The sequence below is a fragment of the Anopheles stephensi genome, chromosome 2 (assembly GCF_013141755.1).
Source record: "Anopheles stephensi strain Indian chromosome 2, UCI_ANSTEP_V1.0, whole genome shotgun sequence".
NCBI classification, from domain to species: domain Eukaryota; kingdom Metazoa; phylum Arthropoda; class Insecta; order Diptera; family Culicidae; genus Anopheles; species Anopheles stephensi.
In genome coordinates this window covers 71,982,753-72,009,273 of record NC_050202.1, presented here as the reverse complement: position 1 = coordinate 72,009,273, position 26,521 = coordinate 71,982,753, and the positions used below count along the sequence as shown (strand labels likewise).

Genomic DNA, 26,521 nt, shown 5'->3' with positions numbered 1-26,521 from the left:
TTTAATGTTGAGTTTTAAAGCAATCGCGCTGCTTTGCATAAGCACGAGGAACAATTCGGAAAAAGGGTGTAGTTTTATTACAATTGCCACGCGGTTTTAGACTGCTCATTCGTATGCCGTTTGGCGATGAACATTGCTCGTTCATTTTGCGCCTAAATGTAGGCTTTTGTCTTGCATGTTTGAAATGGGTTTTTTAAAGAGTAAAAAGAATTCAAACATAAATCCGCGAGCGAGAGAATAAAACAGCCGTGATAGGCAAACGAGACTCTGGCCATAGTTCTTACAAATTAATAGTGACAAAAGATGCAAATATGCTCACGAGCATGAAGAAACACGCGTTCGCTCCGCATTCGCCAACATTCGTCACGCCTTTTAACGCTTCCTCTAATCTAAGCCATGCTTATGTTGCTTCAACCGACCGGCGACCGTGCGCTTTTCGGTCGGTCTTTGTGCCGAAATGGACAACGCATCGGCTGCTCCCTCCAGCTAGCTCCCAACTGAATCCCTGAGCGGGGAAAGACGCAAAAAAGCGTATGCGATTTGATTTAAGCGTTACAATTTATCTCTCACAAGCTGTCTGCCGGCCTCCGGTCCATCCATATTCGGTTACGTCTGTCCGGAAGAGAATGCGTCAGTCAAATGCGGAAGGCCGGAAATAAATTGTGCTTTATGTGCGTTCAAAATAAAATTTATGCCATCGCGCGACACACTCTCACCAGCTCGTCTGATCGCCTGACGACTGGGGCTGCATTTTTCGAAACGACTAATTTATATGGTGTAACGTATGTTAAACCAAATTGGGCTTGTATCAGATTTCCATCGATGATTTTTTGCATGGAAGAAATTCACATGCTTCTTTTCCTGCAGCAAGCGAGCTCTTGAGCTTAAGTTTCAAAGGAAGAAGGTAGTCGAAAAAATAATAGATCCATCTCGCGATCTATCGTTATTCCTAATCCGATGCTGCTTTAATAATACTATTTTATTCGCACTCCTATCTCCTTCACACCCATATATCCTTCTACTGTCGCGCCACCTAGCGGACGCTAGTCCAACGTCTCGACACTGAATGCTGATGTACACAGTGCAGACCAAACAAACGTAGCACCTTATGGTTCACAGTCGGCGTTTGGTTTAACACACAAGAATAACATAGCGCAACCTCCCCAGAGCCAATCATTGCCACATTTATGACTCTCTAGACAAAATCCCAAGCAAAAATGAAAAACAAATTCTCTTAACAGCTTTTGTACTCCCATTGCCGATGTTGTGGCTGGGACTTTTGCATTTTTTTATTACTTTGAATACCTTTTACGAACGTTAGCAATCTAATATTTTAATTTCGAGGACCTTGCCGGTTCTCTCTTCCCCTCCCCCTCACGCACGGATGCAACAGAAGATGTGTTGGTAATTAAGACTTTACTCTCGCCTGCCTCCCTGTTAACCGCTCGCCTTTTCGCTCTGGTCCGCTGCGGTGGCGGTCGTGTTGGATTGAGCGGCGGCAGCACTCGACGGCGCTGCAGCCGAAAAGCCGTACATCGGCTGGAAAGCTTCCCCATCATCGCCCTCCTCTCCCTCCTCATCCGAATCGAACGTGTTGTCCGGGATGTCGTACAGGCGCACCATCGGCTTGTTCGGATCCTTCATGATCAGATACTTGCCGTCCTTCTGCTTCATGCAGATGTCGATGATGCAGCGCAAAATGCCCCACGCATTGTCCATGCTCAGATTGATCTGGTTAGCGAACTCTTGCGGTTTGAACTGCTGCGTGCCGAGGATGACGTGCTTGGACGAGTCGCGCACGTGCGCACGGGACACGTATCCGAACTTGAGCTGATCGGAACCGGCCAACAGGGCCTGCACCGTCCACTTGGCCAGCTTGCACGAGTTGTTGCGCAGCTCGTTCGCCAGGATGGCACCGCGCTGCGTGTCCAGCTTCTGGCGCCACTCGACGGCATTCGCAATCTTCGAGTCCCACTCGTTCAGTGCCTTGATCGTCAGGAACTGGGTGTCGCCCTGTGGCATCTTCAGCACGGCGTCATGCTCGCACCGAGCCACGAGCGTAATACCATTGTTCAGATCCCACTTGCGATAGCGGTAGGCAACGCTGGCCACCTCACCATCCTCATCGTCACCGATGAACGGGTTGGGCTGGTCAAACTTATACTTCGGTTCCTTTTCGCCGCTCTTCAGCACCTGCTGGCTGAAGTTGTGATTGATGAACGTGGCCTCGATGGCCAAGTTACGCGGTGAGTTCAGCGAGCTTCCATCCTCCTGCGGTGGCTCGCTTGCCGTCTCGTTCACAGTCAGCAGATCGAACTCGGTGTTGTCGCGCTTGTCCATGAACAGCTTGCCGCCGATTTTATCGATCACAATGTCCCACGAGTAGTTCGAGCGTGTGCAGCACATAATCGTGGCCAAGATGGCATCGGTCGCGTACACGTTTCCTTGCGTCTTCGACAGCTGACGGATGATCGGGTCGTCCGTCGTCGTGACGGTGTGGAAGATACGGTCGACGCTCTGCAGCGGACGCTCGTTCTTAACGTTGACGCGATCGTACGTTTTGTCGTAGTACTCGAGCGTACCGCAAGTCATGATGTCCTCGCCTTCCTTCACGCTCGGCAGCGACAGTTTGGCCAACCGCGGGAAGTCCATCTCTTCGATCGTTACCCAATCCGGACGTACCGTAACCGAGGCATCGCGAATCTTTGGCGGTGGTCCACGCATACCCCACTTACGGGTAGTACCACGACGCTGGTCACGCAGCTTGGACGCACTCTTGGAGAGGGTGGTCATGCCACCGACCTGCACGCCACCACGGGCACCACGACCGCGACCCGAGCTAAAATACCAAACCAAACAAAAGGATATTAACATTGAGCGGAGTTCCCACATGAACTCCATCGCATTCTTTCGCGTGCATACCGATTGTTGCGCATGTTGCCACGGAAGCGACCCCGCTGGTGCGGCGGCTTCTGGATCCTCGCACTATCAACCAGATGGAATGTCGTCTCATCCTCTTCGTGGAAGTAAGCGTACTGGCTGCCTCCACCGAACTGGGATGCGTACTTATCTACGGGCAAGCAAAAAAGCAAAAACGTTTCACATAAAAACAAATTAAACCCGAACCCTGTACTGTGATGAGGGGCGCAGTATTTTGAGGTTATGTTACACTCACTCGAAAACTTCTTGTCCGTCTGGGCCGTGCCCGTCCAGTCGCTGATCTTTCCTAGACGGTCGCTCTTGCTGAACGGCTGGTACGGAATGTCCTTGAACGCTTCGGGCAGCTCACAAGGACCTAAGAAAAACGACACAAGCGTACGGTGTTAACATTTCTGTGCGTTCCGGAACACGGCTGCCGGGATGACATGGATGCACATTCCTACCCCAGCTATCTTCGTTGCATTGGAGTTGCGGCGCCTCGAACGTCGCAATCTCCGGCGTACAGCTAATCGTTTCGCTCATCGTAAACACACTGTCCAACACCGACAATATGCCTAGTTTTACCGAAAAATCGACAAAATTAGGCCACACTACCGGGGAAATAAGGTGCCTTCTGTAGCAAACTTTGCAAAGCGACCGAACGTGGCTGCTTTTCTGGATGACAAGCCGAAGTGACAGCTGTCAAACGCCGTTATCAGGGTTGTACAGCGGTTCGTGCAAATGAAACAGAAGATTGAAAAATAATAGACAAACCAAATGAGCTTTATGTCGCACGACTTTCACTGACTTAGAATCATTATAATTATTTTAATACTAAGAAACTGTAAGCTTGGACTTCCAATAACAGTTTAAATCAAAACCAATAAAAGGCTTTTTCGAGCATTTATTCCGCTTCCAATTGAACCACCCTGTGCCAGCAGGGGAAAACAACGAAGACACAACTATTGGTCAATTGACAGTGAAGAAAACAACACACATATTTACAAAACTCAACTTATCACTAAACCTAGTCAACTCCGTTATCTTACATCGTATCCATCCAGCAGAGTGCAGACGGTGGCATTTAATTGAACCATCCACTCATCGAAAGTTACCAGCTAGTCCGCCAATGCCAATATGCTGGTGCTAGTGTTAGGCGACCTACACATTCCCCACCGGTGCAGCAGTGTTCCGGCCAAGTTCAAGAAGCTGCTGGTTCCGGGGCGTATACATCACATTCTCTGCACGGGCAATCTGTGCAGCAAGGAATCGTACGACTATCTGAAAACGCTCGCCAACGATGTGCACATCGTGCGGGGTGATTTCGACGAGAATACCAACTACCCGGAACAGAAGGTCGTTACGGTGGGACAGTTTCGAATCGGACTTTCACATGGCCATCAGGTGGTACCGTGGGGTGATCCGGAAGCGCTAGCGCTCATCCAGCGACAGCTCGACGTGGACATACTGATATCGGGCCACACGCATAAGTTCGAGGCGTACGAGCACGAGAACAAGTTCTACATCAATCCGGGCTCGGCAACCGGTTCCTACAACCCACTGGACACGTCCGTCATCCCGTCCTTTGTGCTGATGGACATCCAGAGCACGACGGTCGTAACGTACGTGTACCAGCTGGTGGGGGACGACGTGAAGGTGGAACGAATTGAGTATAAGAAGAATTGAACTCGGGCAGCACGAATTTCCCTCCCGCTGGGGGAAAAAAAGGCCGCCAATAGGTACCATAAAAATCGAATAACACGACAGATGTTTTGAATTTGAAGTATGCATAAATATAATTGTATTCTGTATTGAACGAAACACTATTTAACGCGGGAAAACATCATTTTGGTGGTGCTGCAGAACTGACGGAAAGGTAGCGAAACGAGCGTGCGTTTAAAAATCTCATCCGAAACCGAACACCATACTAACAACAAAATCACAATCGGCAAAAACTGTTCGTCTTTTACATTCTTCCACGGTGTCCGCCGTTTCGGTAGTCCGCACGTCTGATTGTCATCGGCCAAGTGGAGCTGGAGTGATGGAATGATGGTCAGCAGTCGGAAGCGATCTCACGACAGATTGCACCTATCTTTGGCGGCACCGGTTCCACTGCCATTGCCAACGGCGATTCGGCGTGGGGTATTGGAGGAATTACGGTCCTGCTGACTTTGCCGCAACTGGGCCTGCTGCTGTTCCTCTTCCTGCATGGACAACGCAATCGCACGGGCTAAGGCCTCATCCTCCGACATTCCGCCCTGGACAATGGCAATGTGTTCGTTTGCACTGGCGGTATGTGTTCTGATCGCACTGCTGCTGGTGCTAACGCTTGGTCGAAAGGCTGCGAATGGTCCGCCAGATGAAGCTGGTTTAGCGGTTTGTCGCTGAATGGCGGCCGTTGCTACGAGATTCCGTTGACCCGCCGCTGGTCCTTGACAGTCATGGTCCGTCGTGTGACGATGCTTCAGGCAAAAGTTTAACCGACACACGCTACAGTTCACGGGGATGAGTTCCTTCTTCTTGCAGTTGCGGTACGAGCAGCGGTTGGTGTATATTTTCTTTCGATCCGATTTGCAGAACCGATCTATGTGCGCTCCCACGGTCACATCGGGCGACACATCGCGGGGCGTCGGAACTGGATCACCGCACAGGGGACAGATAGGAACTTGCACGTCTTTTTTGTACGCTGAAGGGCACGCATGGTCCTTGTAGCTGAAGTGATCGGAGCTGCAATACAAAGGAACAACAAAGCCTTAGCTGATGACATCCTTCACGGAGAACGAGTCAGGCAAACACTTACCAAAATATGGCACCACAGGCGTCGCACTTCATCGGCAAAAAGTCCAACTTGTTGCAGAACTGCTCCGAGCAGTGTTTGCCCAAATTCGGGAACTCCATCGTGATGGTGGTCGAGAGCGTCGATTGGTCGATTGTTCTGTGCTATGTACCGAGATGCACAGTTCGTTTCACTACCGATGAGTCACTTCCACAAGGGGTTTCACTTCGCGCCACTGCGTCACAGCATTCAATAAACAAGGCGCGGAAGCTGATATGTGTATTTATGCTAGGAAAGTGCACAAAACCTGCCTGAACATTCGCGTCCTTTCGTGTGATGACTTGACAATTTAGATGTTTAGGTGTTGCTGTTCCTCTTGTCAGCCACCAACGACAGACGATCTGACCTTGAATGTGACACTGTTCGTGAATCAATAGTTATCTACAGTTTTGTTGAATCCACAACACTTTTGAACGCTTTTAATGTAAAAGAATAATTTTTATGTTGAAAGAAAATCGAGCAACACCAGTTAAAAAGGAAAAAACAGCCTTTATTTACATTCAACCGATTGTACCGACACACTATCCAACCCTGACGCTATACCGACTCCGCTGACAGCTGTCACATCGCTCTTGCGCCATTTTGTTCGGTAACGTCACCGGCGCTCGCTTTGCTTTTTTCCTTTCGCGATTTGTCAAAAAACGCGATTAAGACGGTGTGGCCGTACGGTCTGTAACTTTCGCCGTAAAAATCGAGTTTTATCTTGCTTTTGCGTGCCCAAAAAGTGTATGAACATCGACCTAAAGTGAGCCGGAAACAAGTGTACCCCAATTCACCATGTCTCGCTACGTGCAACGTCCGGAAAACGCTCTGAAAAGAGCGAACGGTAAGTAGGCGGGTTGTGGTTGGTTGGTTGATCGAGGGGTTGCGTATGCCCCCCCCCCCCCCTCCGTATTCCAATATGGACGACACGTCAAATGTCCACGTTTTGATGCGGTGTGTGTTTGTTTGTGCCGGTGGTTGATATTTCGCTTGCCTTTGCAGAATTTATCGATGTGGGCAAGAAGGCGCGTGCCCTGGACACGCTCCAGGAGGTGTTCCGGGCGAAGAAATGGAACTACAACTGGTCGGAGTCGGTGATCGAGCCGGTCATGTTCAAGTATCTGGACCTGTGCGTGGAGCTGAAAAAGTCTCACATCGCGAAGGAGGGTCTGTTCCAGTACCGTAACATGTTCCAGCTGGTGAACGTGGGTTCGCTTGAAAATGTGATCCGCGGTTACCTGAAGATGGCCGAGGAGCGCACGGAACAGGCGCAGCAACAGTCGTCCCAGGCCATCCTGGACATTGACGATCTGGACAATCTGGCGTCGCCTGAATCGATCCTGATGAGTGCGGTGTGCGGCGAGGACGCGCAGGACCGTTCCGATCGTACGATTCTGCTGCCGTGGGTGAAATTCCTGTGGGAAAGCTACTGCCAGTGTTTGGAGTTGCTGAAGGTGAACTCGCACTGCGAAACGCTGTACCACGACATTGCCCGGATGGCGTTCCAGTTCTGTCTGAAGTACAACCGCAAGATGGAGTTCCGCAAGCTGTGCGAGAAGCTGCGCAAGCATCTGGAGGACATCTGCAAGGTTTCGTCGCAGACGGCGAACGTGAGCATCTCGAAGCCGGAAACGCAGCAGCTCAACCTCGAGACGCGCCTGCATCAGCTCGATTCGGCCATCCAGATGGAGCTGTGGCTGGAGGCGTACAAAGCCATCGAGGACATTCACGGGCTGATGGCACTGTCGAAGAAGACACCGCTGCCGAAAACGATGGCACTGTACTACACCAAGCTGGCCATGGTGTTCTGGAAGGCGGGCAACCAGCTGTTCCACGCGTCGGCCCTGCTGAAGCTGTTCCAGCTGTCGCGCGACATGAAGAAGAACGTGACGGCCGAGGAAATTCAGCGCATGACGACGCACGTGCTGATTGCGACGTTGGCCATTCCGCTGCCATCGGCCCACCCGGAGTTCGATCGGTTCATCGAGACGGACAAGAGCCCGATGGAGAAGGCGCAGCGTTTGGCATTCCTGCTCGGTCTGCAGCAATCGCCGTCCAGGGCACTGCTGCTGAAGGAGCTGATCCGGTTGAACGTGCTGCAGCTGGCAGCGCCCCAATTCCGCCACCTGTACCAACTGCTGGAGGTGGAGTTCGATCCGCTGAATCTGTGCGAGCAGGTGCAAAAGATCGTGGACGACATTGAGGCGGACCCGAACTCCGTGTACGGACAGTACGTGCAAGCGCTGAAGGATGTTACGCTGGTGCGTTTGGTGCGCCAAATTTCGCAAGTATATCAGACGATCGAGTTCCCGCGCTTGCTCGAGCTGGCCAAGTTTGCCGACTACCATCATCTGGAGCGCATTTTGGTGGACTGCGTGCGCCACAACGATATGCAGATTACGATCGACCATCGCAACGGGTGCGTGCACTTCGGAACCGATCTGTCAGAGAACCAGCGCGAGGATCATCCGGACGGGCCGACGCTGCAGTCGATGCCCTCGGAGCAGATCCGTTCGCAGCTGGTCAACATGTCGGTGGTGCTGCATAGGGCCATCGCTACCATCAACCCGGATCGCAAGAAGGCCGAACGGGAGCGGCTGCGGGGGCAGATGGTGCACCAGTACAAGGAGAACGCGGACAAGGAGCACCAGCGCATCCTGCAGCGGCAGAAGAAGATCGAAGACCGCAAGGAATACATCGAGCGCATGAACCAGGAGCGCGAGGAGGAAGAGCTGCGCCAGCAGGAGGAGCAAGCGCGTATGCTGAAGCTGGCCGAACAGCGCCGACTGGAGGCGGAGAACGAGGAGCGCGAGCGCAAGCGGCACGAGAACGAGCTGCAGATGATGAAGGAGCGCAACATGAAGGAGAAGATCGAGCAGATCAAGCAGACGGCCACGGGCCAGAAGCTGCTGAAGAAGCTGGACGAGGAAGAGATCCGCAAGCTGAACACGGAGGAGATTGCGGCCCGCGAAGCGGAAGAGCGGCTGAAGGAGCGTAAGGCGCACGAGAACAACCTGAAATCGCAGGAAAAGAAGATCGACTACTTCGAGCGGGCCAAGCGGCTGGAGGAGATTCCGCTCATCGAGAAGTATCTGCAGGACCGCTCGGTGCAGGACAAGGAGTTCTGGGAGAAGCAGGAAGCGTCCCGCATTGAGGCAGCGATCGCCGAGCGCAAGAACGCGGAAGCTTGCCAGGAGCGGTTGAAGCGCATGTTGCCCGATCGCGACGTTTACTGGCAGCAGCTGAAGAACGAGCGGGGCAACCAGTTCGCCGAGAAGCTGAAGCAGTTCAACCAGGCGCTGGAGGAGGAGCGCAAGCGTCGGTTGGCCGATCGCGTCGTTAAGCGTCGCGAGGAGCGCCGTATGAAGTGGCTGAAGGAGAAGGAGGAGGAGCGGCGCCGCATTGAGGAGGAAATTCGCAAGCAGAAGGAGGAAGCGGATCGCATCGAGCGCGAGCGTCGTGCCGAGGAGCGCCGCATTGCGGACGAGAAGAACCGACAGCTCGCGGAGAAGCAGCTGGCCATTGCGGAGGAGGTGGAGCGCAGGAGAAAGGAGGAGCTGGAGCAGAAGCGCACCGAGGAGACGGAAGCCCGTCGTGACTGGCGTACTGGCGGTGGTGGAGCTGGCGGTGGCGGCGCTGGTGGCGCTTCGGCCGCTGCAAGTGAACCGAAACCGGAAGACAGCTGGCGTAGAGGACCGGCAGCAGCTTCCGCTAATGCCTCCGCCGATGAACCGAAGAAGAATGTCTGGCAAGGTTCGGGCCGATATGGACCGGGGCCTCGCGACCGCGCCGGTGCTGGTGAAACGGGTGCTAAAGACAAGTGGCGCTCGGGACCGGAAGATCACGAGAAGGAGCGCGACGGCGGCGGTATGCGCCGGGGCGGAGACATGCGCCGCGGACAGGACGACCGTGGACCGATCCGTCGCGGTGGTGATGACCGTGGTGACCGGGACGATCGTGGCCCAATGCGTCGCGGTGTTGGCGGTGCTCCACCATCGTCTGGAGCTCCGCGCCGTGGAGATGATCGTCCGGGTGATCGTGGCTTCAATCGCGATCGTCGTGACGATCGTCGTGATGATCGTGGCCCGCGCGGCGGTGACCGTGATCGGGATAACACTTGGCGGCGCGGCCCAGCCGAAAGCAACGATGAGAACCGACGTGGCCCGGGACAGCAGCGTGACGAAGGACGACAGGACACCTGGCGCAACACCCGACAGGAGCCTGCACCCAAACCGAAAGAAGAACGACCACAGCGTGAACCTCGCCCGCAGGAAAATGGTACAAAACTGAATGATCAGTTGGTTGGTTGCTTGCTTGGCCCGGGTTCTTATTCTGCTCTTTTATTCTTCTCTTTTCCAGCTCCGCCACGCAACAACGCCGGCCCAGACGACGACGGATGGACGGATGTGAAACACCGTTAATTATGTTAAGATGTGTGCTGCTCTCCCGGCTTCCACTGTCCACTTTACTACTACGGGGCTACTGTCTGCGGCTAATGCTGCAACTATTTCACCAGCAGATCGGAACTTTAGCAACAGGTTCGGAACACATATAACCCATTGAGACGCGCAGCGCGAGCGAAGTGAAAGGAAAAGAGCGAAGGAGAGAGAGACAGTGGCATCTCTATGCTTAGGTAACTTCACAATAAAGTATAATAATTAATCCATACGAAAAAAATACTTATTCTGTGCGTTCGTGCATAACGGAATTCAATGTAATCATTACTACTGTCCTCATTTTGCTATCGAACATGGAATGCGGGGGAATTAAATTAGTATTATGGGATGTTAATAAAAATGTGTTTTTCTCAACAAACAAGACGCTTCAGTATTGGTTAGAGTTAGCATACAGCGAATCGTCGCTCGTTAGGTTCTGTTGGGCTGGTCATGTCATGCGAAAGGCACCAGATGAATCAGCCCGCTAAAAGCTTTTTAGGCCTTCCCTTAATGCCCTTTTAAACAGGTTCATCCACTTCCGTAAAATCGTTCGTTTCGTTTTCACCAAATTTATCGTTTTATTCACGTAAACTGTAAGTTAGCATAGCACAAACGATTAATATCGCTACTTAAATGAAAACTCGTGACGCACACGCGCACCTCACACCGCAAACTTCACCTCGCAAAGCTCAAAGTCCTGCAGATCGATGTTGATCGCGTTCTGCTCGTACTGCTTCACGTACTTCCGCACCAGCGCCTCCGTATCTATGCAGTCCAGCTTCTCCTGTATGCGCATGCGGAGCGGATTTTCGATCGCATCCATTATCTGGTACCGCAGCAGATTCGGCAGTATGTTGACTGCGGCCTCAATGACGTAGTCGAGCGTACCGGCCCCATCGCAGCGTACCTGGATGTTGCCGAGCTCGAGCTGAATGTCTTTCAGCTTGAGCTGCTTGCGCAGATCCAACGGTTGCTCGACCTGAAATTCGACGCGTATGTGCTCCACCGTAAACTGTGCCCGGCCGGCGTGCGACAGCATACCGCGCCCGATCGACACCTCCCATTGCGTTGAGCCAACGATGCGCTGCGTTGCCACGTGCATCCCGAGCGTGGCCGAGTTGTTCTGCATCGTGACGGAGATGTCGCCGTACCGGTAGAAGTTGGACCCTCCGCTGATCCACGTGTGCATCGTCTGCATGCCAACGATACCGGCCGTGTTGTTGTAGTCCGGCACGAGGAACGGATCGAATCCCTTGGCGCGGACGATGCCGCGCATCTCCCCGATCGCCATATCAAGCGGTGAGATCGAATTGGGCAGAACGAAGTCATGCTCGACCGTTATGTTCAGCATCCGGCTGTCGACCTCGTCACGGATCTTCGTGTACGCCTCGGACAGCATGAACGGTTTCATCGTGTCGTACACCAGATTGGACGCGGAGTTGACCACACTCTGGAAAATGCTGCCCATGAAGCCAAGGTTCTGAAAGTCCATCGCCATATCGTCGAACGCAATGTCCAGCTCGATGTCCTTCGTGCGCAGCGTACCGTCCCGCTCGACGGCCAGCGAAACGTTGGCTTTGGTCAGCACGTTGCGCATCAGCACCGTGAACGGACCCTCGGCACGGTTAAAGAACGTGCTCATCGTGTAGTTCCCGTTGACCGTGATCTCGTCGATCGAAATCTGCGTCGTGACGGACATGCTGTTCAGCTCGGTGTGGAAGTACCGGATGCGGAAGCGGGACATCCCGTGGGCCAGCACATTGCGCAGATGCATCTTGGCGAAGGAGAACGATTGCTTTATCTCCGGAATGGGCATCGGATCGGGAATGGTAGCGCCCGGCAGCCCGACCGGATCCTCCTGCTTGTACAGATCGATGATGGCGAACAGTTGCTCCGAGAGCATCGTTTCGCCCGCCAGCTGCATGTCGGACCGGTCGCCATTCTTGGGCGCCGCTGGAAAGACAAAAACCGATGAGCCGGACAGTCCGCAGTCCGCGCGATTGCGCACCACGTCGCTACATACCGTCCGGGGTGCACACAGCCACACTGATAAGACAGATCAAATTGATCCACAATAGGGTGATTGCTCCTCTTGCCATCGTCGCTGACGATCGCCGCAACACAAACACACTGCCACACGGCGAAACAATTCTCTAGCACACAAACGCAAACGAACGCAACAGATTGAAGTTTATGCGTCCAATGTCGATTTACAACTGGCCTCGGCCGCTCCCGAGAGCAATCACGCTGCCAGCGATCTTGGAACGGCCGGCCGCATCTTATCACCATTATCGCAGTTTCTTACGGACGGCCGATGACGACGATTCGATCCTCGCTGTGAGCTGTGAGCTGTGTACCACCGAGGGGTTGGCGGATCGCCTGCTACAGGAAGATAGTCCGTGAGACGTCCACGGCCGGCCGGGTCTTATCAGCTGCGTGCGAAAGACCGTTCGATTTGAGCTGTGGACCGAAAACGTGGAATTTGTAAATAAACTCAAACGAGTGGATTTATTTTTAAGAAGTGGTTCAAGTTATAGATTAGTCACTCGTGTGCTGCTGCTGGCTGAAAGTGGAATTAAACATGTGGAACAAAGGTGTCGATTAATGGGCAACAGTTTGGTGTTCTGTTGTGGACTTCAATTATCTACAGCCAAACAATCGGACTAGAGCGACCATATTGCTCTCCTTGCCGTCCTTGGTGAATAAAAAAAAATAGTCGGGCTCGTGTGATGAAGGTGGTATGATCCAGTCGAGATTTGAGCCCTTAGCTATGCGTTGCACGTTCTTTTACTTTACGGATGCGATTAAAAATTTATGCTATATATTCAGATCCAGATTAGAAGATAAATTTTGCGAGCCAAGAGTGGCAATTTTGAAAGTAGTTAAGCTGATTCGTCATGGACTGATTTATTCGCGGCAACTTCAGTCGAATGTGTACCTTTGATAAGTGCCGTTGTACGGAGGCACTTAAACGCGCCAACTTGATCGATGAGAGCTTTTTGTAAAAATCAGTATCTTAGAAACTGGTCAGATTTTTTTAACCGATCTAGAAACGGAATAAGATCAAAAATTAGAATAAGAGATTGAAAGTCATATAAAAGAAAATATGTTCTCTTCTTAACTCCTATATATTTTTTAACGACTCCTTACGTCATTTCTGGCTTGCTAGACTTATCGATACAACGTCGATACGGGGAGGTGGTCTAGATGGGATGTGAACCCCAGTCCTGCCTGAGAGTATTTCTCGATAAATTGAAGATTTTTAATACCCGAATAATTGGGTTTTAGCCAAACTTTAACCAGACTCGGTACCATAAAAAATTATAGATACATTTTTTTTTATACGTTTATTAAAACAGTACTGGTCCGGTGACTTAAGTTTTGTTTTATTCAAGAAGAATGAGCCTTATTCCTTAAAATTTCTAAAAAAAATCAAAACCATAAATATGTAAAGTAAGGCCGTTGACAGTACAGCGTTAAGCTGTCAAAATTAAACATAAATAATTAAATAAATAAATAAATAAATAAATAAGTAAATTAATAAATCTATCCGCCGATTATGTCCCGAATGAGGCACATTGCAAAGAGGAAATCACCTTGCAAATACGTATGGAATCAAAAAATAATATCATAAAGGGTGGATAAAATGGCTAAAACCTTAAATTTAGTGCTTAAACTACAGTATTCATAAAGTAATGTATGAAATGATAATTTATTAAAATATAAAACAAATCAATCAAAGCACAATTTTGTGTTTCCGGAAGATTATTATTATCCTTGTGTTATTGAAGATTGTGTTTGCAATGTAACTGGCTTAATACTAATTTCGCATTAGTTTAAGTCTTCTATAGGTATTTTGGACCTGTTACTTCTGATATTCCATCGTGTTTAAGAAAAAAAAAACTTTTTACCGGGATTCCAAAATATATCATCAAGCCAATCATTTAATGACCGAGTAAACCTGATAAAAGCACAATATATTTAATGTAAGATTGAACCTGATCAACACATTTATATTATTGACTTTTTACGGAATATTAGGTTTTGGTCAGAATTCAGCCATTTGTTAGGGTATTTGTGTTTAATATTAGGAAAATTTAATTATTACATTGAAATTGTAAACAATTTAAAATAAATTTTATAAAATAAAGTGACATTTAAACTAAATCACACTAATGACAAAATATTTACAGTAAGTCAATGGGAATATTACCTGGGGTTGATAAAGAAAAAATGAAAGCCCCATATGTACTTATCCCTTGACTAAAAACTACTGTACCTAAGCTTCAGCAAATATATTAAAAAAGTTAAAAATAAGTTCCAAAACTTTTATTCCCTTTTTTTCTGTGTACCCAAACACACACCAACAGAGGGAAGAACAGTTTCCGCACCAAATGTTTTCCACTAGCTTCTTGAAAGCACAGCAAAAAAAACGAACGTATAGTTAGCCTTCTTTTACCGCAAGCACGTGCTACCGAAACGGGGGTTTGCGGTTGGCCGCGCTGTTTGCCGCATGTGCCGTTTGAGTTTGCATTTCCGGCTGCAACATGCTGTTCACCTACCCATACACACACACTCTCTATAATTTATCCGAACTGATAGGTTTTGATGTGAGCTTTAAGGATTTTTTCTGAGTCGATCGATTGCAATTGCGAGGTGGCCATTTTGTTGCCTTATCGTTGCTGGTAATTACCAAGCTCCGAATGGTGATGCAATTTTCCCTTCTTTATTTCACCTGTTACATCGCAAACACAGGGCCATTGCTTACAACCGTACATTAATTCTTCCTAGATTTGCTAGTTTGAGTGACATTCTGTCACTTTCATGCTGGTGGTGCGCCATTTACGCCGTGCTTCAAACCATAAAAGAACACACCGAATCCGGGCGTGGACCGGGCGGTTCGATTTCTCCCGCTGCACCGCGGAGTTCCGGGGTTTTCCGGGTGCTTTGAAATTATGACGAGCCGAGAGAGAGCGGGAACGTTAATTAGTTTCCAGCAGCTGCCGGTGGTAGCGGTTTTATTGTTCCGGGATTTCGCTTTTTCGCAACGGACCCGCTGCAGCAAAACTGGGACACAGAGAGAAGGCACATTTGTGAAGCTTTTCTAAGGACTCGGAACACCGTCCGCTACACTGCCGTTCCACGTGACGGGCGCCCGGGACTAGTTGTGTAGGTAATGTATTAATTTCGCCGTAGAGTAGCAAACGCAAGCGATAAATATCGCTGGCGATGGAATAAATCCCGCGAAAATCAGTATCCAGTCCCAATCCAGTAATGGGACAGCAGGATCTGAACGGGACCGGTGGGGGGGGGGGGGGGGTGGTCTTAAGGGATTAAACCGGAAATGCTTCCGTTGATAAGTCTTTCATTCGATTTTTATTAAATTGCAACCTAGCGGCCCTGTTGTTTCCCGCTCTCCACGGTCTTTGTGGGCCCGGAAGACAGGGCCCGGTAAGCGCCGGCGTAAGGTATGTACTAGGCATAATTATCTTTACGTGAGACGAATTTCGATGCCGGGCTCGGGTGTACGTGAACTTAAATAATGTTTTATCCTGCTCCGGCTCCTCAACGCAGGTTCGGTCGGTGGTGCGAAAGGTGAAATGGTGGGAGCCGGAGGATGCGAACGCCACGCCCCAGCTTTGGCGATGGCGATTACGTGCGATGATAAATTCGAGGGTTAAGGGTTATTGTTGCCACCCGGGGCAGGTAATCTAAAACGTGATTTAATGTTCCGATAGAGCAGTATTTTTTGCTTATCTTATAAATTATAGCATCGTTGGGCGAAATATTATTGCTGCGCCGCTTCTTGTACCGATTTGCAGATTCATCATACCGGCACCGGTTGCGGAGGGAGCGCGAGTTTTTAATTATTATTTTGCTACACTTTGCTAATTGTTTGCCTCTGTTGTTTTACAACTTTTCCTAATATTAACTGAGAGTTTTTTCATTTGTTTTGTAAGCTTTTTTTAAATCCCACTTTTGCATCAAATGCCAAGATGAAACTTACGTGAAATAGTTACAACTAGAGTTTGGTGGTGTGCTTGAAGCTGGACTAGGCCCCTCGGAATAGCGCCTGTGGGCTAGGCTCTTTTGACTAGGCTCTTTGGAGCAGGCCACTTGGACTTGTTCTAGACCCGTTGGACTATGTGTTGGATCCAAGGGGCCTTGTCCAATGGGCCTAGTCCAATGGGCCAAGTTCAAGGGGCCTAATCCAAGGGGCCTCCAATTCCAAGTCCAATTAGCCTAGTCCAAGAGGCCTTGTCCAAGGGGCTTCATCGATGGTGCCTTGTCCAAGGGGTCTATTTCAAGGGTCCTAGAACAAGGAGCCTGCTCCAAAAGGCCTACTCCAAGAGGCCTGCTACAACGGATCTTCTCCAAGGGGCCTTGTCTAAGGAGAAGACCCATTCTGTCCATTAGGCCTAGTTTAAGCGGCCTAAACCAATGAGCCTGCTTTAAGGGGCCTAGTCCAAGGGGCTTATTCTAAGGGGCCTGCTCATAAAAGCCTGCTCGATAGGGTCTTGTCTTAGGGGCCTTGTTCAAGGGGCCTTGCCCAAGTGGCCTTTTTCCTAGGCCTTGTCCAAGAGGCCTAAACCAATGGGCCTGCTTCAAGGGCCCTAGTCCAAGGAGTTTAGTTCAAGGAGCTTGCTCTAAGGGGCCTGCTCCAAAAAGCCTGCTCCAAAGGGTCTTGTCTAAGAGTCTTGTCGTAGGGGCCTTGCCCAATGGGCCTTTTTCCAAGGCCTTGTCCAAGGGGCTTAAACCTGTGGGTCTGCTTCAAGGGGCCTAGTCCAAGGTGCTTGCTCGAAGGGCTCTGCTCAAAAAAGCCTGCTCCAAAGAGCCTGGTCTAAGGGGCCTTGCTCATGTGGGTTTTTCCAAGGGGCCTTGTCCAAGGGGTCTAGTTGAATACAAGGGGTCTAGTTGAAGCGATCTGCTCCAAGGGGCCTAGTCCATGCGACCTGTTTCAAGAGGATTATTCCAAGCGGTCTCGTCAAAGGAGTCTTCTATAAGGGGTCTAGTCCTAGAAGCATAGTCCAAGAGACCTGCTGAAGACCTGAATAAGAAACCTGCTCCTAGGGGCCTATTCCAAGGAGCCCTGAACCAAGTTTCCCAGGACGTCGTCTAAACCCTGAGCATACCGAGAAGAATGAGCAAAATATTATTACACCCTTATTTCAAAGTAAAGTAACAACTTTGGCACCCTGTCCGATTTGCTTTATTATTCATCTTTCGGTCAATTCTACGGACTCGGTTGAATTAACTTCGCAAAAGAAGTAAGCACTTAACGAGCGCCGTGTCATTAGTGTTGAGTACTGAATCAATTTAATTACATAATTATTACAAATAAATGACAAAAGAGGTCGACCAAAACCCGTTTGACACCTTCCCAGCACGAGCAGTACGCCATCGATATTAATGGCTTTTAATCCGATTTGACTCAATATCGAGCGCCGACCCTGCTGCTCGTCTAGTGTTGTTTTGCAATCAACTAAAACAAACACTCTACAAAATAGTCAAACTGCAGCAAGCGCCACCGGCTGCCTGATTCGGCTGTCACCGAACGAGCGATTACAAATTCATTAGCAGCAGGAGCGTTGGTACGGTTCCGTCACGGCACAAGGGCAAGATCAACAGTTGCGCTTGTTCGTACACCGCCCAGAAACATCGCGCCCAACCCAACGCGCCGGGACGGAAATAGGAACGGAACTCGTCATCAGTCTCGAGCCCGGTTGCCTTCGTGGGGGTTGCCGCACGAAGCTGGAAGCAACATTTTCCACACTTACCGTCTTAATACTTTCTAATTAGTTCCTGCGGCGTTTTCGCACCTTTCGCCAGCAGCCATTCCAATTTTTTTTTTGCTTCTTCTGCTGGTGCGCCTCCTGGTGGTGTTGATTGCATAGAAAATGTGGACTGTGCTGGCTGGCTGGCTCCCGTTTCCAGCCGCGTCAACTCCTCAACTAATCCTTTTCATCTCCTTTGCTGGCGCAATCGTTTTAATTCATCGCACCAGTGTCAACTGGTTGTCGCTTTTGCTGAAAAGCAAAACTTCGCTAATTTATGCACGCGAAAGGCAAGTAAATACAAGAAGCATACCTTAGCACACCTCACCTCGAGCAAATCCCCCCCTCCCCATCCCTTCAATTCCCCTTTTTGCCAGCTTTTCCAGAGTGGTGCAAGAAAATGCTTCACAATAATCCAGTGGCTGGATTTGGGTGCTCTGCTACGGGGCGTTGTGGTGTGCGGTGTCTCGTCGTGTTTCAGATTATTTCCAGCGAAGGATAAACTAGGGTATGAAAACGTGATGAACGTATAAAGGAGAGAAAATAAAACAAAACGCACCGCCCGACTCGGGCTGCTTACTGAATGGATGGTTTAAAATGCGATGTACTAAGGAGCGCTGGCAGCTACAGGAAGGAAAGCTGCCTAGAAGCATCACCACGACGGTTGTGACAGTTTCCATGAATGATTTAATGCAACTAGCTTTTCCTTGGCGCACTTTTACCTCACCTCTGATTACGTATTCAGGGAGCTCCAACCGAAAGGCACACACACACACACACACACACACACACAGCCAGAGCATCTTGTGTGAGGGTTAGTTTTATTCACTGATAATTACCACACTCTGCCAGCCAATGCCACCCAAACCTCTTTCGGGCGTTTGTTACTCGGTTTGTTACAGCTTCATTCAGCCCGGTTCTGATGAATAGTAGCATTTCGTGCTTTTTTACTTTATTTTGTGCAAATAGAATGTACAACTTTCGAGTGCCGAGGTGCGAAACACATGTCATGTGCAAGTTGAGAGTAGCCAAGCCTTTCAACTCGCTTCAAGTAGCGTCAAACTCGACATCCTGTAGCCGGGCTGAAGTTTCCCGATTCCGGTGATCGCACTTAGAAGCTACCCAACTTAACATCATGCCAGTGAAGTTTAGGTGAAGCTTTGCTAGCTTTCTTGCCTTTTTTTCGTGTCTTGGTCGTTCACAACCGTTGTTGGGAATTATTTTTGCAACTCGAACTACACCAAAGCCCGTTAGTGTGGATCGCATTTGGAAGACACGGTCCTGTAGCTCGTTATGTACCACGCGAGTAGGCGAAACGAGCTGTGCCTAAATTTAATAAAAATTTTCCTTCTCTAGTGGTACAAATAAGCTTCCAGAAAGCAATATCTAACATTGGTCTACGATTAAATCAGCTATTTTTAGGACTTTAGGACTTAATGGTCTTAGACGCCAAAATAGCGTTCGAATCCCGAACATTAAACCCTTTGGTACTACGCTATATACCGGCTATTCTTGCGGACGCATCAACGTCATCACTCTACTCTACTACTTTAACCAATCAAGCCTCCTCAGTCCATGCTTCATAGGTTAGAAAGGTTTCAGGACTGATGATGAGTGGTAATTTAGTATGATTTGAATAGAGTCCATGTCTCAGAAGCTTATGTGAGTACTGAGACTATTTATCTGCCCGGCCAAATATTTGGCACATGAAGGATAAAGCCTTAAATTTTACTCTATGAAATGATCAAAAACTCTACCAATTGAAATCCTAAAAGCTGTCTTCTTTACTGTCAACTACAGCTCTCTTCCACGGTTAACAACGAAGAGCCATGTTTGAATGCAAGCGCCTAAAGTTATGCAAAATTATGTTTAAATTTGTCACAGCTTAAAGACGGTCATATTCTACCAGTCGGACGCCTAGCCGTTGGAAGTTAAATGTTTTAAATGAAATTGTGATTGAACATGGCTACAATCATTGGCATTTAAAGCGCCCTTTGATTATATCTCAACCTTCCTGCCTTGAAAAGGCAAATGATCCCCGTTAGCATTTTTTCTCATGTTTGCTTGTGGTTTTCCCTGACCCTTTTGTTTGATGATTTGTAGAACACGTTTGAACGTTTTTTTTTCTATTTACGCTGCGCAGTTAGATGTATCCATTTGCATTCAAACAAATATTAAAAGTGATAAAGTGAAATGAAAGCCTTTTTTATCAAATCACTGAAACCAACCACATAACATAGAACTATTATTCACTGCACACTATATTCTATCGAATTGGGTTTTCATTGAAACCTTATATTTATTTTTTTGTATTTAAATCAAATAAAAACGGTTATCCAAAAATTCAACCCTCGTTCCAGGAAGGCATACTTTATGAATCGTAAAATCGAAACCAACTCAAACCAGTAAGGGGCAAGCCATAATAAACAAGCATCATGCGTTGTTTTTTACACCAATATTCCTCTAAATGTGGAACGCTACCAATCCCCTTGATTTTGGTGCTGGAATATTTACAACAGTAGCTCCCCGTACAAACAAACAAAGAAACGAACGAAAAAAAACCGCTCTCTGGTTTAGAAAACCATGCAAAGTGTGTGAAAGCTGCGTTACTAATTCTCTAAAATTCAAAGCCTGCGCTAAAGCTAAAAAATGCATACCTCACGTTTCGGCTGCCATGCGTTCACGTGGACTCAATGTAATTGCCTTTCGTGTTTCGACCAAGCCTGGTTTTTCACCTGGAACTTTGGTGTTTGATGTAGCAAGCGGTAGCAGCAGCAGCAAAAAAAAGCAAAGCAAAACTTAACAAAACAAAATTCCACCGCAAACGCCAAACATCTAATATTTATCTTGTTTTGATGGTCTGAAGTTTGCGCTGCCAAAACAAATCCAAAAAAGCCGCCCTCGAGATGGCGAATGTCCATTTCAGACGGCATTCGTAACAATGCGCAAATACGTGAGCATACCACACGCTCGGTACGATGGCACGGCAGTATGCTGGTACACAAATAATGTAGCAGACGAAGAGCAAAAAGCTTAGAAACAAACACCAAGACATTTAGCGTGAAAGCTTTTTCTGAGAGTGAAACCGAAGCGAGAGCGATCGTAGCCAGAAAGGCTTGATCATGGAGTACGAGGAAAAAGAAAGAACCAAACCGAACCGTTGGCGAGGTAATTTGGGGTGGAAAGTTAGATAGATTTGGCATAGAACGGCACTCGACAGTGTGATGATATGAGTGTGTGCATGTGTGTGTATGTGTGTGCGTTTTGTCCTTTTCACCGATTTTGAGTAACTCTCGGAACTGCTTCAAGACACTTGTGCGAGATTTATCATCAAATGGTAAAGTTTTGCGCACTTGTGACAATGGTGACGCTGTGATGTTGTTTGCGATGCTCCCCCCCCCCCCCCCCCCCCGTGGACATTTTCGTGGTGAAAAACTTTTCCCTTGCCGCAGAGAATCGACTGCACGGCGATGGCGAGAGCAAGCAATTGGTGAAGGATGAAATAAGAACCTTTCCTTCAAATTACCAACCAAACGATGATTGCTAGTCTGGCGAATGGGGGCACGGAATGGGAACATGAGGGGGAAAAAACACCGAGATAGTAATTTTTGCTGACGCTCGACAACTTCGATCCGTCCGGTTTCATTTTCCGAGCTCTCCATCGCTCTCCAAACGATGATGATCATGATGATGACGATGCGTAGCCGACTTGGCTTCATTTTAAATCCGCTTCATCCCCAGGAGCCAAGATCGCAATAGTGTGCGAGCGATTAAATGGCATCTTATCTGAAATAGAAAATCTATCCTTGTGTCCTTCATTCCCCGCTGTCCAGCCCGGGGGCAGAGCCTCCCCTGCCGGAAGCTTGAGAGGTTTGTCATTTGAGCCAGTCCGGCAGGTAAACGGAGCTGGGGAGCAAACGGGGCAGAAGAGCAAAAAGTTTCCACCATCGAACGGACGGATTGATTGGTGCCGGGGAACGAGTTTTCTTGCGACGCGGGTAAAGTTCTTCGTTAGAAGAACGAACGGCTTCCTCTAATGGATTTCCGGACTCTTCTTCCGGACGTCCCGTTGACCGGTTGCCATTTTCTTTTCCTCCAGGTTGCCGGGTGGAAAATGCTTAAATCAACGTATAATTAGTGTTCGATTTTAATCTCGTTTAGCCAGGGTCTTTTAAAACTTACGATACACTGTTGACTCAAACCGAGCCAGCCTGCCTCGCAGAAGACTCGGCGCGGAAAAGGAACGGTCGTGTACGGTTAGACAAAATTAAACAACCATCCCTCGATAATGAAACGAAACGAGACACTCGCCCTATCTTCATCAAAGGTTTCTCCGAAAATGTGATTGAAGTTTCACTGTCCACCTTTTTGCCGACGGCGGCGGCTGGAGGTTGAACCGTTGGCCTACCCCGAGGCAAACAATCACGGCCAGTGTCACATGTCCATTTTATGATTAGTTTGCTCGCTCGCTTGCATGCTTGCTGGCTCGGAAGTTTTTGTGTGACTGTGCAACCAAACACAGGGACACAGGTGTGGCTTACGCTTTTGAAGGACTGAAGACACATCTCGCAACACACACATGCATGAAACCGAAACCGTATATGAGTGATTTAAATTAAATTCTTGAGAAACTGGGTTTGCTCAGGTGCTTGCAAGGGCCATCGATCGAGGGTTATGGATTCGTTCGCCATCGGCACCAGATATGGAGCAAATTGGATGGCTCGATGGTAATTTTAATTGGGCACACACACACACGCACTCGTACCTGGGCCGGACGATGCATAAATCAGTCGGTGATGGGCATCGTGTAAAGAGTTGAGAGTTGGAGAATTATTATCACCCCCACCTGACTACGGAAGCGACTGGCGACCGGTTCACCGTGACGGATGGGTCAAGGGTCCTCTAGCTTGCTTTTAATGCGATTTTCAAGAGGCAAGATATGTGATACCTTGCGATAGTATCCGAACTAGGTGCGACATGTTGGATGATTTAGGACGGAGCTGATTTATGCAATTTAAATTTAATTGATTTGTTTGAGAGGTTTGGTTTGTGAAACTGTTGTGGGAAATTTTGGATTAGTTTGGGTGGGTGTTTTATTGTATTTGCGTGTAAATTTTGGGTCATCAACTCATCTATCAACTCTCTCTATCTCTCTCTCTCTCTCTCTCTCTCTCTCTCTCTCTCTCTCTCTCAATCACTAAGCTGACGCATTGGCAAAGCCTTTGAGGCAAACAATTATGATTAATAAATATAAATAGGTGTATTAATAGGTGTAATATATAGTACACCAATTTGCTACACACAGCTATTAAGAAAGTCAGAAAGTAAACAGTTAAGAAGTCAACAGTTTAGACCGAGGCAACTTGAGATTCACAAAATATAGCGTTGGTGATCGCATTATTTAAATGGCGGTGGTATACGTTACAGTAAGTAGTTAAGAATTTCCAAAAAATCTATCAGCTCTATGTTGATTACCATTTTCACAAGAGGAAATGATTTATCAGACATTTTTTAACTAGTACAACAATTACAAATCAACTAGCACAGTAATATTTAGTAAACTTTATAGACCGAGCAACAATCTTTGCATCCAAAAGGTCTAGGAAAATGGCCATATATTTTGTATAAAGTGACCAATTTACAAAACTATAGGTACAATTTGTGCCTGTCTAAAAATCCCTTAATTGGGATTGGCTTAGTTTTGAATTTTGTTCAGGAAGTTTCGTCACAATTATTTTTTTCGTGGAAACGCTGTACAACACAGCTTAGTGGTTCGTTGCTATCGACCTGTCCTTAGCAACGTCCATCGTTACGCCTAAAGGTATGCAATTCGTTCTGCCAACATTCACGCGAATGATTTGTTTGCTAATTGTTCGGTTTTTAGCGCTAGTGTAAAATATTTTTAAACGCCACTTAAACTTCTACCACACCTGTTTTCTACGAAACGACCTCGCCCGAATGCTAAAATCACATTCTATCTCATACTGATAATGAGATGCAATTTTCAAAAAAACACACACACTCCCCATAGAAAACGGAATGTTTAATTGGTCCTTCAACAGATCCGGCGATAAACAGGCCGCTTCTAGCTAAACCGGCTCACCGCCTAATTGAGATTGAGGTGCTTGAGGTAGAAATACAACAATTCACCGTTAATTGACTGCTAAAAAGCAAAGCCAAACCTCACACAATTGGGTCCATCATCATCAACATCTCGTCCCGTCCCGTCTATTAGCTTGTTTATCGGAGAGCTTTCCTTTTTTCCATTCGCACACAGTACTCCTATTTCTCTTTCTCTCTCTCTCTCTCTCTCTCTCTCTCTCTCTCTCTCTCTGACTATTTATGCTACCCTGGTGGCTGGAGTGCAGGAAAGCTATCAGAAAATGCCCGGTTCTTCTTTTTTTTGCAGAAAAACCGCTGCAAGCACTTTTCGCGTCGAGCGGGGATTTCGCTTTTGACGAGCAATATTTATTACTTCAATTCAATACTTTTGCACAAAATGAAGTGGGGCAATCAAAATAATCGTTCGAAAATTTCCCGCCGGCGCCGCCATCCGGTGCACACTCGCCGCGTGCGAGTGTGTGAGGTTTTAATAGTGCACTTGGCTGCATTCGAACGGCTCTTGTGCAATAAAGCTGCATCCGCGATTGATGGCGCAATCGATTTTTGATGTGGTGTACGATTTTATTAGCGCGCAGAAATAAAAGCGAACGAACGAAAATGCGAAGGAAAAAAAATCAGCCCTTCGTTGATGCTTTCTTTTTCACTTCATCCATTAATGCATACATCAACGTCAAGTGCACCAAGTGTAGTGGGATGAGGAGAAGGGCGAGGGGAGGTCATGGGTGGGGGGAGGCATTTTCGTTAATGCAATCCTTGACGCTAGGAATGATGACTTTTTCCTTTGTTGTTCCACAACTTTCCACCAGCAAGGCGTAGCACGGTGCAGAAAGAATCTCACACGCACGGCGCACATTTCCGTGTTCGCTCTATAGATTGCACAAAAAAGATAATTAAATTGTAAATTGTCGGCCAAAAATCCAAACGAACATTTCGGTTTCGATGTTTTTGGTCCGTGCCGTATTTGACGAGCCCCGTTGCAAATGCAGAAGCCGTTTTTTAATCCATCAATAATGAAAGACCATCTCCAGCAACTGGGACTCGTATCAACTCGTAAATGATCGTGAATTATAGAGAAAGAAGTAAAAATATATGCGATATAGCGATAGCCGCTTTTATGAAGACGGATACAGGATTGGAAGGGTTTTTTTTTGTTGCTGTTGCACAAAATGAACGCTGCATTTAAGCACGTTAAATATTTGGGTAATAATTTATGTACCGTACCTCCATCCGCACACAATCTTTGATTGATGGTAATTTTGTTTAAAATAGCTTTTTGGCTGAACAACCTGCTTGGCCAGATCGACTATATAATGGCTCACTAGCCTTATTGATACCCTGTAGCTGAAGAGTCGCCGTAGAGTCTCGTTTTCTAAAGTCTCAAAATAAGCGAACATTTAATGTAGTTAATAGGGTTAAACGCTCTTCAAGGTGTGAGCATGGAATTAGCATAACATTTTACCCTAACCTTCAGAAACATTTCTCAGAAATAATTTTAAAGAAATAGCTAGATTACCCAACCCATAACGATTATCGAACATGAATAAGATTTTTGCCAACATGATAGTTGGTAATTTTGGTCAAGAATATGGTGCAACTTGAAGCCAAGATCCAATAAGTGCCAATTGTTTTTGAATGTGTTAAAAATCAGATTTGTTCTACATTGAAGCACATTTTGTGAAAAATTCATTATGGAGATCATGGAAGTAGTTCCTGCAATGTCCTTTCACTCGTAAGAGGCCAACATTTTGTCAGTACATCTTTCTCTTGAATTCAGTTAAGAAGAGCTTTGGATCCATGTGTCCATGAAACATACTGAGACTATGTTCAAGAGGTCTCGGCCTGCTATTTGTGGTTCCTATTACCTGGTTTTACCCGGAGCTTAATAGTCAGTTTTACGTACGGGGCGACGGTGGTGGATAGTATTTGATCTCCGGTCCTGCCATGTGAAGACCGGCGCAGCTATCGCCTCGGCTACCGGACTGCCCCGGTGACTATACATTTTCTAAACAGTTCCGTAAGTTTGCTACATGAGTTTCCACTCTAAGTGGAGAAGTTTGTTTGTTGCATGTTTCTTAATATCTTAGCTGTTATAGGTGCTGATAATTGACCCCAGATAGATGGAGATTTAAACTACATCAGACGAACAAAGCGTATTCTATCGTGTGAAATTACGAAAGAATGAATACCACTTAACGAACCAAATATTCAAATTGTTCTAGGAAGCATTTTAAGAGGAAATTCCAGAATTGTAGAACGGAGATTGCCTACTCAACAGCTCAAAGCAAACTTTTACTACGAGGAATCTGAATCGGCAGTCACAATTGAAGTTTCTCAACTGAAACATCCGTTAATACAGCTCAATAAACTGCCGATTCTCTTACTACAATTAAAAGAGCATAAATGTATGATACTCTCAACGAAATAAATGCGCTCAACATTATAACGAGAAA

General features: G+C 47.7%; 5 protein-coding genes across 5 annotated transcripts; 2 read left to right on the top strand and 3 right to left on the bottom strand.

Annotated features, from left to right (window-relative positions):
* Positions 1 to 1,237: 1,237 nt before the first annotated feature.
* LOC118504684 (eukaryotic translation initiation factor 3 subunit D) lies at positions 1,238 to 3,611 on the bottom strand. Its single transcript, XM_036039498.1, has 4 exons — positions 3,384 to 3,611; positions 3,176 to 3,295; positions 2,923 to 3,070; positions 1,238 to 2,839 (listed from the first exon to the last, which is right to left on the bottom strand). The coding sequence occupies exons 1-4, from the start codon at positions 3,460 to 3,462 to the stop codon at positions 1,438 to 1,440; spliced, it is 1,749 nt and encodes a 582-aa protein (XP_035895391.1). The 5' UTR covers positions 3,463 to 3,611; the 3' UTR covers positions 1,238 to 1,437.
* Positions 3,612 to 3,873: 262 nt separating this feature from the next.
* On the top strand, positions 3,874 to 4,740 carry LOC118504687 (vacuolar protein sorting-associated protein 29). Its single transcript, XM_036039501.1, has one exon. The coding sequence runs from the start codon at positions 4,057 to 4,059 to the stop codon at positions 4,603 to 4,605; it is 549 nt and encodes a 182-aa protein (XP_035895394.1). The 5' UTR covers positions 3,874 to 4,056; the 3' UTR covers positions 4,606 to 4,740.
* On the bottom strand, positions 4,697 to 6,273 carry LOC118504686 (AN1-type zinc finger protein 2A). Its single transcript, XM_036039500.1, has 2 exons — positions 5,720 to 6,273; positions 4,697 to 5,646 (listed from the first exon to the last, which is right to left on the bottom strand). The coding sequence occupies exons 1-2, from the start codon at positions 5,815 to 5,817 to the stop codon at positions 4,992 to 4,994; spliced, it is 753 nt and encodes a 250-aa protein (XP_035895393.1). The 5' UTR covers positions 5,818 to 6,273; the 3' UTR covers positions 4,697 to 4,991.
* A 92-nt stretch (positions 6,274 to 6,365) lies between these two features.
* On the top strand, positions 6,366 to 10,552 carry LOC118504683 (eukaryotic translation initiation factor 3 subunit A). The gene is made up of 3 exons (XM_036039497.1): positions 6,366 to 6,581; positions 6,740 to 10,015; positions 10,097 to 10,552. The coding sequence occupies exons 1-3, from the start codon at positions 6,533 to 6,535 to the stop codon at positions 10,156 to 10,158; spliced, it is 3,387 nt and encodes a 1,128-aa protein (XP_035895390.1). The 5' UTR covers positions 6,366 to 6,532; the 3' UTR covers positions 10,159 to 10,552.
* A 174-nt stretch (positions 10,553 to 10,726) lies between these two features.
* On the bottom strand, positions 10,727 to 12,451 carry LOC118504685. Its single transcript, XM_036039499.1, has 2 exons — positions 12,197 to 12,451; positions 10,727 to 12,126 (listed from the first exon to the last, which is right to left on the bottom strand). The coding sequence occupies exons 1-2, from the start codon at positions 12,270 to 12,272 to the stop codon at positions 10,835 to 10,837; spliced, it is 1,368 nt and encodes a 455-aa protein (XP_035895392.1). The 5' UTR covers positions 12,273 to 12,451; the 3' UTR covers positions 10,727 to 10,834.
* Between the last annotated feature and the right edge of the window lie 14,070 nt (positions 12,452 to 26,521).

Bases quoted from the DNA above. Each gene is read 5' to 3' on its own strand.
- LOC118504684 (XM_036039498.1), bottom strand. From the start codon at position 3,462: ATGAGCGAAACGATTAGCTGTACGCCGGAGATTGCGACGTTCGAGGCG. The intron at 3,296-3,383 runs GTAGGAATGTGC...CGTTTTTCTTAG, and splicing joins ATGCAACGAAGATAGCTGGG to GTCCTTGTGAGCTGCCCGAA. The intron at 2,840-2,922 runs GTATGCACGCGA...TTGGTATTTTAG, and splicing joins GGCAACATGCGCAACAATCG to CTCGGGTCGCGGTCGTGGTG.
- LOC118504686 (XM_036039500.1), bottom strand. From the start codon at position 5,817: ATGGAGTTCCCGAATTTGGGCAAACACTGCTCGGAGCAGTTCTGCAAC. The intron at 5,647-5,719 runs GTAAGTGTTTGC...TTTGTATTGCAG, and splicing joins GCCTGTGGTGCCATATTTTG to CTCCGATCACTTCAGCTACA.
- LOC118504687 (XM_036039501.1), top strand. From the start codon at position 4,057: ATGCTGGTGCTAGTGTTAGGCGACCTACACATTCCCCACCGGTGCAGC.
- LOC118504685 (XM_036039499.1), bottom strand. From the start codon at position 12,272: ATGGCAAGAGGAGCAATCACCCTATTGTGGATCAATTTGATCTGTCTT. The intron at 12,127-12,196 runs GTATGTAGCGAC...TTGTCTTTCCAG, and splicing joins GGCTGTGTGCACCCCGGACG to CGGCGCCCAAGAATGGCGAC.
- LOC118504683 (XM_036039497.1), top strand. From the start codon at position 6,533: ATGTCTCGCTACGTGCAACGTCCGGAAAACGCTCTGAAAAGAGCGAAC. The intron at 6,582-6,739 runs GTAAGTAGGCGG...TTGCCTTTGCAG, and splicing joins CGCTCTGAAAAGAGCGAACG to AATTTATCGATGTGGGCAAG. The intron at 10,016-10,096 runs GTACAAAACTGA...TCTCTTTTCCAG, and splicing joins ACCTCGCCCGCAGGAAAATG to CTCCGCCACGCAACAACGCC.